General features: G+C 33.6%; 1 protein-coding gene across 1 annotated transcript; it reads right to left on the reverse strand.

Moving 5' to 3' along the window:
• Positions 1 to 316: 316 nt before the first annotated feature.
• LOC128188387 (X-linked retinitis pigmentosa GTPase regulator-interacting protein 1-like) lies at positions 317 to 9,002 on the reverse strand. Its single transcript, XM_052859403.1, has 4 exons — positions 8,702 to 9,002; positions 8,520 to 8,604; positions 2,925 to 3,061; positions 317 to 2,745 (listed from the first exon to the last, which is right to left on the reverse strand). The coding sequence occupies exons 1-4, from the start codon at positions 8,916 to 8,918 to the stop codon at positions 2,633 to 2,635; spliced, it is 552 nt and encodes a 183-aa protein (XP_052715363.1). The 5' UTR covers positions 8,919 to 9,002; the 3' UTR covers positions 317 to 2,632.
• Positions 9,003 to 11,918: the final 2,916 nt, after the last annotated feature.

An 11,918-nucleotide genomic window follows, 5' to 3' on the forward strand; every position in this document is an offset into this window, starting at 1 on the left:
ATTGACACCCCGAGAAAACCATTGTCAACCGACGCGAAGCGGAGGTTGACAATGGTTTTCGAGGGGTGTCAATTTCAACTGTTATCCTCCCAAACAGGCACTATTTATTTTGTTATACTGAATGTCTTTTTTAAAATTTTTAAGAAAATTTTACTGCTTTTATATAGGAATAACGTGAATTCTACAGCGAACCGTACGCGCATAATTTTCGCGCATGTAATATTTTTTAATGTTACCCGTTGCCAAGTGCGTTGCTAACGCTGAGGGTAATAGTAAATATTATTAACTGCGTCTGAACCAATCAGATTTCAGTATTTAACATGAAAGTATAACAAAGTATATTATCACAGTTCATCTGCTCAATATCTACCATTCAACACTGCAGTATTTTAATGCAATGTTTAACTGATTTAAAAATTCATTATCAATGATATGCATCACAGCATACAACACATACTGAACTACAACCTTCATGTATTTGTAATAAAACACATACACATTTTTAAAAAGATCATTCCTTCTAAAAAATATAAATTAAATATATGTGAAATACAGATAAAACATGAAAATGCCATGTTTTTAAATATGAAGTTAAACAAGAGGCCCAGGGGCCACATCCCTCACCTGAGCAACAATTGCTTTCATTCTGATCAAATTAGCATTACAGTATCAAAATATCTTGACAACTGAGTACAGTAGATCTTGCTAAAAAAAAATTATCCACCTCTTATTTTTTGATAAATACCAAGCCCCTTTTGTTGTTGTACCTGTAAGAAGATTTTTCCCCTTTCCTATATAACCCAACCCCCCCCCCCTTTTCGTGGCGCCACTTTTCTCTAGGGAATCATGGTTTCATCAAACTTAAATCTGCATAACCTGTGCTTTCACACTAAGTACTGAGTTTTGGACCGAAAACTTTCCCAGAATATTTTTAAAGATTTTCTCTATATATTCCTAGCTATGTAAAAATTCAAACCGCCATCACGGTCCCGCCCTACCACTAGGGACTGTGATTTTGCAAACTTGAATTTACACTACCCGAGGATGCCTCTACACAAGTTTAAGCTTTTCTGGCCAAATAGTCTTTAAAAAGAAGATTTTTAAAGATTTTCTCTATATGTTCCTATGTAAAAATTCATCCCCCATTGTGGCCTCACCATACCCCAGGACTATTATTTAAACAAACTTGAATATATACGCTCTGGGGATGCTTCCACTCAAATTTGGGCTTTCCTGGCCTAATAGTTTTAAGAAGAAGATTTTTAAAGATTTTCTCTATAAATCAAAATTTATCCCCCATTGTGGCCCCGCCCTACCCCCAGGGACCATGATTTGAACAAACTTGAATCTACATTATCTCTTGATGGTTACACGCCAATTTGAGCTTTCTTGGCCAAATAGTTTTAAAAAGAAATTTTTTAAAAGATTTTCTCTATATATTCCTATATAAAAATTTATCCCAAAATTGTGGCTCCACCCTACCCCCGGGGACCATGATTTGAACAAACTTGAATCTACACTTCCTGAGGATGCTTCCATTTTAATCTGAGCTTTTCTGGTCTAATAGATTTTGAGAAGAAGATTTTTAAAGATTTTCTCTATATATTCCTATGTAAAAATTGATCCCCCTCTTGTGGCCCCACCCTACCCCCGGGGACTATGATTTGAACAAACTTGAATCTACACTACCTGAGGATGCTTCCATTTTAATTTGAGCTTTTCTGGCCTAATAATTTTTGAGAAGAAGATTTTTAAAGATTTTCTCTGTATATTCCTACGTAAAACTTGATCCCCGAATATTGGCCCCACCCTACCCCCGGGGACCATGATTTGAACAAACTTGAATCTACACTTCTTGAGGATGCTTCAATTTTAATTTGAGCTTTTCTGGCCTAATAGTTTTTGAGAAGAAGATTTTTAAAGATTTTCTCTATATATTCCTATGTAAAACATGATCCCCCAATTGTGGCCCCCAATTGAACAAACTTGAATCTACACTACCTGATGATGCCTCCACACAAGTTTAAGCTTATCATGTCGAATAGTTTTTGAGAAGAAGATTTTTGAAAAATACCAACAAATTTTCTATAATTCTCAATTATCTCCCCTTTAAAGAGGGCGTTGTACTTCATTTGAACAAATTTGAATCCCCTTCACCTAGTGGTGCTTTGTGCCAAATTTGGTTGAAATCTGCCCAGTGGTTCTTGAGAAGAAGATGAAAATGTGAAAAGTTTACAACGACGACAACGACAGACAACAGACAAATTGTGATCAGAAAAGCTCACTTGAGCCTTTGGCTCAGGTGAGCTAAAAAAACTAAAATTGGACGGAAATAAATAAATAAAAATTATCTCCATTCTATGATTACAATTATAAAACTCAAAAACCATAATATCTGACACATGTGTAGACCAACAACAATTATCTGAGTATGTGAGTATAGGAGACAATTTCTTTTAGCAGCACTTGAACACGCTAGCCATAGTATCATAATGGCCATTAGTAGCTTCCATCATAGACTACACATGAAGAATCTGCAAAGTTAATTCAGATGGTTTCCATTCCTTTTTCTTTTCATTTTGAACTCTGCTCAAATTCCTTCCATACTCTATCTAGGTTTAGTTTCACAGTCTCAGTATGTCCCCTCTATCTGCATTTCTTTTTCCACAGCCTCTAAAGCTGCCAGGCATTTAACAGTCACATTAAGTGATCCAATCACTCCCTGGTCATTCTTAACATCACAAACTGCAATGAACAAAAGCTTAAATTAAATTTTTGTACCAAAACCCATAATTGCAAAGCAAAAGTTAATATAAATCTCTCTCTCTCTCTCTCTCTCTCTCTCTCTCTCAAATCAAAATTGGTTCACTGATTCATTTTTAAAAACATAATTTTTTCTCATTTTCAAAGGGATGTCTACTCACTTTCCACATTTTGTTCCTCAAAATCTTTCTTGGACATAAGAATTTCTTTGACGCTCACAAAAGCAACACCAATATCTTCACATTCGGCATCCATATCATCATCATCTGAAGGGTCGCTGACCACAGTGAAGCGAATTCTGCAGACACAGAAAGTTAGAGAGTTTAGCATTGTACTTAGATGAACATGTATTTCAGGAAAAATCAATTAAAAATGGATACACTGTTAAGGTGGTAAGGGACATCTGTCGATATTAATGTGGATTAAAAAACATTAAAATTACAAGAGGCCCATGGGCCACATCGCTCACCTGAGGAACAATAGGTATGATAAAATCAGCTCAATGGAGTCATAATACAAACTATCTGGACAATGTACAATAATACATGTAGATCCTGTATAAATAAAATCCATTTTCCCCTGGATATTCTTATGTTTATAATCATTAGTCCCTTTTCTAACAGGATGATTTTATAGTCATATCATATGTTGAGTATTGCAGTTCTCAAAAAGATCCCTAACAATAGTTTATATATGGGATATAAACGTACATCAAACTCTGAACCTTCTCGTGAGGCCAAAGAATTGTCCTGGGGCCAAAGTCTTAACAATTATAAAGAATCATCTGGCTGATTAGTTTCTGAGAAGATTTTTAAAGATTTACCCTATATATTCCTTTGTTAAACTTTGACCCCCCCCCCCAATGTGGCCCCACCCTACCCCTGGGGATCATTATTTTCACAACTTTGAATCTACACTACCTGAGGATGCTTTCACACAAGTTTCAGCTTTCCTGGCTGATTAGTTTCTGAGAAGAAGATTTTTAAAGATTTACTCTGTTTATTCCTATGTAAAACATGGACCTCCCATTGTGGCCCATACCTACCCCCCAGGGGTCATGATTTTCACAAATTTGAATCTACACTACCTGAGGATGCTTCCACACAAGTTTCAGCTTTCCTGGCTAATTAGTTTCTGAGAAGAAGATTTTTAAAGATTTACTCTATATAATCATATGTTAAACTTCGACCCCCCATTGTGGACCCACCCTACCCCCAGGGGTCATGATTTTCACAAATTTGAATCTACACTACCTGAGGATGCTTCCACACAAGTGTCAGCTTTCCGGGCCGATTAGTTTCTGAGAAGAAGATTTTTAAAGATTTACTTTTTGTATTCATATGTTAAACTTTGACCCCCCCATTGTGGCCCCACCCTACCCCCAGGGGTCATGATTTTCACAACTTTGAATCTACACTACCTGAGGATGCTTGCAGACAAGTTTCAGCTTTTCTGGCCGATTAGTTTCTGAGAAAAAGATTTTTAAAGATTTACTCTATATATTCATTTGTTAAACTTCGACCCCCCATTGTGGCCCCACCCTCAGGTGAGCTAAAAAGGTTAAGTTTACAATTCAATAAGTTGGTTTCTGGAAGAAAAGACTTTGAAAACTTTCGTAATAAATATTGACAAATTTTTTACTTTTTTAATCTTTAGCTTTTAAGATCTGTGTACAAACATAGAATTGTGAGCAAATCTCTGTATCTTGCTTATAATTCGAAGCTTAACACTCAAATATGGTTAGTAAATAGAAATTGTAAATAATTAAACACAAGAAACATGCACTACATGTATAACAAATAAAGAACACAATTTATTTTTTCGAAATGAATCATATATATACATGTATATACCTACATATTTCTGTCAGCGATATCAAACTCTATTTAAACTGAATAAACTCGAGAAAATGCCGAGCATCTCAACAAAACCTATTGCATTAATCTACCATTACGCAAAAGATAATGCCGAATTACCGATATAATGAATTGTATTTCAGTACACCTACATCAGATTTTGCTTAATTTGCGCAGGTAAACAGTTAACGTAACTGTTTGATTTACCGAAGTCTCTGTTTGATTTGATACGTAAAAATCACGAAATGCAGACGATAGTTTCCAGGTTACAAAGCATAAATAATGAAACCGAAACGAAAATCAGAACAAACTAACACCAACGTCATGAGTGAAAACTGTCAACGCATTGAAATATTTAGCCTCAATTTACTTCACAAAATCGGCACCAATATATTTTTCATGTTTCAAAATTTCCCTTCATACGCGAGCTGTTGCACAACAAGCAAATTCATCATAGTCAGATCGACCCTTTTTCGTATAATGTCATGGCTGCTTTGAACAAAGAACCTCGTTTTAGAAGTATGGAATACGAGTCTTGATAAAATGGGTATGCAAACCCGGGCCGTGGCAAAATAAAAGCCGGGGCAGATCGGCAATCGTCAATTCCAAATACGCATTATTTTGTAGCAATATTTACAGCGAATACAAATATACTAGTCCATCAAATATCCTGAAATTTTTATGAAATTGGCAGATTAATACCTGCCAATCTTTTGTTTTGCTCAGGCCAAGTCTTGCCTACCCATTTTACCGGATGCCGAGCCCGAAGCTATTAAACTGATTGAAACACGCCTTTCCTTTATTATTATTTTCGTAATAACTCAGATTTGAAACAAAATTACCCCTTAATTTTTGCAATTTATATTTTCCTTCCCATAAGGATAATTTATGCTAAACTACGTTGAATTTGCCTCGGTAGTTCTTGAGAAGAAGATTTTTAAAAATGCACCCCCCTTTTTCTACAGTTTCAAGGTTTTCTCCGCTTTGAATACAGATCGGACTTTTATTTTTGCAATTTATATTCGCCCTCCCATAAGGATGCTTTGTGCCAAATTTGGTTGAAATTGGATAAGCAGTTTTATTTAGAGAAGAAGTTCAAAATGTAAAAAGTTTACAGATGGACAGATGGACGGACGGACGGACGGACGGACAGACGGACGACGGACAAAATGTGATCAGAATAGCTCACTTGAGCTTTCAGCTCAGGTGAGCTAATAATACTTTCACTGGTTTAGAATTTTCAAATTTTACACTATTTAACAAAAAAAAAAGCTTTTGAAAATTTTTGGAGAGGTAAAATATGTAAAACCTCCATCAGAATTCAACTCAAAACCTACAGATTCGTAGTAAACCCTCTAACCCACTGCGCTACACATCTTCGCTAGCCAAGGGTTTTCGGTCCACTTTGCTCCCCGTAAACCCTTGGCGGATTTCATTATGAAAACTCTGTGATGTGGTGGCGCTATCTAGCGAGCAACTTGAGTTGCGCCCCTTGCATATTTACATTTTAATCGAATTAAACAACGGGTTATATACACACTACAGTATTAATACAACTTAAAAACATGCTGACTACCGAATGTCGGAACATAATTAACGATGCTATTAAACATGTTAAATACGAATTAAGTAATAACGAAGGGAAAGCACAGATTGTTTTATTCATCGTGTTTTGTAAGGACCAGAGAGAGAAAGTCGCCGATTTACATGTATATGAAAGTTTTCATGCCATAAAAACAGGTATCGCTGTCGTGAATATTGCGGACCAAAGAAATTAAATAAAACAAAGATCATTGAATCTTTAAAAGCAATAACCATAAGCAGGGACGTATATATATACTAAAGGGATAGGCAACTTCTACATTTGCCATGTTTACTTCCCATGCTGATCACGCGAGCCTTGACAAGTTTGTAGAGCTACATGTTCAATCCCAGTAAAATAGATATATGTAGGTTTTAAAGCGATCTGGTTAGACCATCGTTGGAGAAGCACTGTACTCGATTGTTTTCTTTTAAAGTTTATATTTACATGCACTGTGATTGGATCAGCTACTCGCAGCTGCAGCCAATCATAAAGCGGAGCCTGTCACCGAGTTTTCATAATGAAATCCGCCAAGGGTTTATGGGGAGCAAAGCGGACCGAAAACCCTTGGCTAGCGAAGATGTGCGCTACACTGTTAGGTGACTACATGTACCGGTATACTGAGAAAGAAACTACTTATATAATTACACTTCATTTTAAATATTGTTTATTTCGATAAACAATTTCAATTCAATTCAATTTCTTTATTAACCAATTAAGGGCCCTCAGGGGCAACATGAAGACTGTACATACAACATCCAATGAACATAAAACATTCAATAAACATATACAAGAGGGAAAGAGCTGGATGATTGAAAGAGCTAGGACAGACATGAACAATTAAAAAGTATATATATATATATATAATTATGTATGTTTCCATACATTCAATACAGTGTCGTCTATATATTTTTGTTAAACACCATATACATAAATATGTCAAAATACAAATGCACATACAAATTTGAAATAGTTTGAATAGGAAATACAAATTAAGGCAATGCCTTTTGTAAAAATTTACCAACAGAGTTTAATATATATCTAATTCTTCACAGTTTAGAATCCAAAATAATTTTTGTTTATCTTGTAAACTAGTGAAATGTTTTGCTTTAGATGAAATTAAATCAAATAGTTCCTCTCTTTCTTTTGTAAATTTGCTGCATTGGATAAGAAAATGTTCTTCATCTTCAATTTTATTAAGTGTACAATTTTTACATATTCTTCCTGTTCTAGGTGTGTTATTATATCTGCCCGATTCAATAAAAAGTCTATGCGCTGATATCCAGAGTCTACAGATTGGCTTTCTGTATTCAGGTCTTAATATAGTTAAATACTTTTCCAGTCTGAAGTTAGTTTTCAAAAATATATATAAGTAACAAGTTTGCCATCTTTAAGTGTTTCATTTGAGTACTGCCAATCCATCAAATATTTTTTAGTCTGAGATTGTTTTAAAGAAGTAACAAAGTCTTTTTTAGAATGTGTCATAATATATATGTTTTGAATATTAAGAATGTTTAGTACTTTTTCAATAGAGGAATACAAAGTTGTATTTTGGGCGAAATGAAGATCTTTACTACATAGAAATGCATCTTTTAATAGAGGAAACTCTGTTTTTAAATTTTCTAATCTGTAGCAATATTTAAGTAATCTATTGACAATATCATAATGTAGAGAAAATCTTCCTAGTTCAGAAAGTGACGCATGGTTCATACTTTTCTTGTTCAACCCCAATATGGTTTTACAAAATTTGAGATGTAAAGTTTCAGCAATTAAGTTGTTATAACATTGTTGTATCAATATATCATTAGACTGTTTTATTTTTATGTTATTGACGTTAAAGATTCCCCATATTTCAGAGCCATAAAGTAAAATTTGCTTTATATATATAGTGTGGTCAAATACATTTAAGCTAGTGGATATCCCGGGGTTTAGACTCAGGAAATCTTTTCGTAGTTTGAAATAAGCTTTCAGTCCCTTTTTCCACCTTAGCCAGTGAGAAAGTCCCTGAAGCTGCGAAATCAATGCCTAAGTATTTGTAACTTGGTACACATTCAATATTGAAATTTTTGTAACTAAATTTATGTTTTATTGTTCTCCCAGCTTTGTTAAATATATATATTAATAACTTTTGTTCGATAAACAATACGTCACAACTTGGAGATATCCCACACCACCTTAAAAACATGTATTCAAGTGTTTTGCATGGATCAAATGTATGCCAATATGGGTTCATTAATGGGATGTAAGAGAGGATTACTCAAGTGATGCCCAGAAGGAATAGCTAGAAGAATAATGCAGTTGTTAACTAGTTCACCGACCTGCCCTGCTCTGGATCATCGGGTAACAACATGGCTGCCAGGTATTGTCGTCTCTCGTAATTTTCCTGCATGTCAACCTGGAAAGCTGTCAAACAAGCCAAAAACCAATGATTTAATTGAGGAACTTCCTGGCAAAATCTTAATTAAATCAATTTACAATGAAAAATCAAACAGCCACTTACTTTTTGTGAAGTTATAGGTGATGGGGAGATTAGCTTTAGGTTTGGGTAAAGAGAATGGCGTCTCCAGCTCCTCTGGCTCAATACCGAGGAAGTTATAGGCAACAAACAGCTTTACACTGTCGTTGTTCAGTACAGGACATGTAACGTGAGCTTTCTCTTTGAGGGATAAGTGAGAGATGGTAACCGTCACACTATCTGTATTTCCAGATAGCTCCATTTTGATTATAACTCCCTTTTTTCACGCTTCTGAAGGATTTTAATCTATTTTTCAATCACGTTTTTTTACGGGAAATGGAGGCAACTATCGGCCATTATTTACATTAGCTACAAAACGGAAGTTGAGAAGGTAGCAAGACTTTTAGGCCCCAAGATGTTTAGGCCCTTCATTGATAAGACGCTTAGGCCCCAACATGTTTAGGCCCGAATATGTTTAGGCACCAGCCTACATTTTTCTAAGTTAATTAAAATTTTCATTTTATTTTTTAAATGAATAATGGTTTAGGCACCAGCATTTTATACATTTAATTATAGTTAATTATAATTTACATTTTATTATTTAAAACTTCATTTCATTTAAAAATTATAAAGAAGTATAATCTGCATCTTATGCATAGTTTATTATTTTTTAAATATATTATTTTGTCACATCATATTATTTTCTATATTTAATTTTCTAATTCTATTCTATTTAATTTGTATGTAAATGATTTTGAAATCAATTTTTTAAATTCTGAATGTGTACCATTTGAAATTTCATCACTGAATCTTTTCCTTCTTATGTATGCTGATGACATGGTGATTTTTTTCAGAAACAATTGCTGGTCTTCAATCACTTTTGGATGAATTAACATATTATTGTAGCACATGGTAATTATACACATTAATGTTGATAAGTTAAAGATTGTTGTTTTTAGAAAAGGTGGAAGGGTAAATGAAAACAAAAATGGTATATTTATGGTAAACCATTTGACATTGTAGATCAGTTTGCTTATCTTGGCATTATTTTTTACTACAATAATAAAGTTTCTAAAGCTGAGAAACAACTTGCTGAGCAAGGCAGGAATTAATTAAGGCATTATTTGTATTGAAAAAAATATTAGAAACATGTTTTTTAATCATAATACTTTGCTATCATTGTTTGATTGCTTTGTTGGCAGTGTCATTAACTATGCTTCTGAGGTATGGGGTTCACTCAAAGCACCTAATATTGAGAAACTTCATCTTCATTTTTGTAAACATATCTTGGGAGTTAAAAGGTCAACTTGTAATGTAGCAGTTAATTCTGAATTAGGACGCTGTCCTCTGCTGTACCAAAGAATGTTCAACATAGTTAAGTTCTGGAAAAAAATACTGTACCATAATAATTGTATTATTCAACATTGCTATTATACACTATATGACTGTGTCGAAAAACATAATGCAAAAAACTGGTTGTATCATGTTAAAGATTTTTTATGCAATCTGGGTATGTTTGAATTGTGGGAAAAACAAAAAATAACAGCTGCAGATTTCATTGTTGTTAAGCAACGTATTTTTGACCAAGCTACACAGTATATTTTTTCTCAACTACCGGTAGATATTTCTAGTAAATGCTCTTTTTTCAAATACCTAATTGCAACCCATAATTTACAATTTTATTTAAGGAAACCTATTCCAAACAAATATCAAAAGTGTATTTCCAGATTCAGGTTGTCTTCACATCAATTGTCGATAGAAACAGGTCAATTTTATAATATTGAAAGACACAATAGAAACTGTTTTTTATGTTCAAATTCTATTGAAGATAAATTTCATTTTATTTTAACATGTCCCATATACGAAGGCTATCGCAAAAAATACATTAAGCCTAAATTATTACTTGAAAAAACCTTCAATGTGTAAACTTCTGCAACTTTTTAATGTTGAAAATGTAAAGGAACTATGTAATCTGGGTAAATTTATTCACTTTGGTTTGAAATTAAGAAAACATTTACTTAATGCAAATTAGATGTCGATATCATAGTATGTACACTTCTGCCACATTCTCCTGTTAACCTACCTGTACGTGTATATTGTTTATATTTATTGTACTGGTGAGCTGTATAGCTTAAAGTTAATAAAGAACTAAATAACTGAACTGAATTTTCTAATTACAGATAATTAAACGGTAAATACTTTCATTTACTTTGTGTATGACATGAATTAAATTGTTAAAACAACACCCCCACCGTATCCTGCTCCCTCTCTAGATAGGTGCTAATTAGGAGAAGATAATGAAGAGATCCTCTAGTAATACAATGAGGGTTTCACACCTCACTTTGGAAGTAAACCATGAAGAGACGGGTCCCCAAAAGAAGACATGCCAATTACAATGTACAAGTTTAGCTTCATTGGCAGAAAAATTACATAATTTTGGGAGATATATCCTTTAATTGTACAAATATGATCACAGAAATAATATTTCACTTGTATTTGGGTAATAAGTAGGTGAATTCTTTTGGGATATATAAGGGTTCTTAAAATATTATGTATAAATAAGTTGCCATAAATACATGTAAGCGGTATCAGGAGAAAACGTACCCAAGAGAAAACGTACCCAGGAGAAAACGTACCCAATCTCTAGGGTACGTTTTCTCCAAGAGAAAACGTACCCTGTGAAAATCATAATTATTCTACTTAATAGTTTTTAATACTTTTAAATACTATTTTCATAATAAGTATACAGAAATGTAAGAGTTTCATAGATATATGAATTTAATACTTTATAATTTTAAAGGGGTTGGACATATTAAATAATTTTCAAATGCTACTTTTATGCATATTTCAATGCATATATGTATAGAAATATATTCATTTTATGAATAATATCTTTATAATAATTGTAGCAACTTTTATTTTAGTACGAAATAATTACCTGTCATAAAGTGTTACCAGTCTACTTCTTCTTATTACCCATTTATCGGTAGCCTTACCAATTTGAGTTTCTCTATGCAAGATCCCCTGATTTTAATTATAGTGATAATCAATTAAATACCTGAGCAGTTAATTTGTTATTATGTAATATAATGTATTGCCTCCCCGCGCAGGAGGTAGAAATATTCACTCTCCACACATTATACATGTCAGTGGCGTCGGAAGCAAATTGACTGTTCAATGTTACATTTCGTAGTAGTTTCCATATATATGAATCAAACAAATATTGAAAAGACTTCAGTAGACTTGGTTTTATTAAGCAACT

Source organism: Crassostrea angulata, chromosome 6 (assembly GCF_025612915.1).
Source record: "Crassostrea angulata isolate pt1a10 chromosome 6, ASM2561291v2, whole genome shotgun sequence".
NCBI classification, from domain to species: Eukaryota; Metazoa; Mollusca; class Bivalvia; order Ostreida; family Ostreidae; genus Magallana; species Magallana angulata.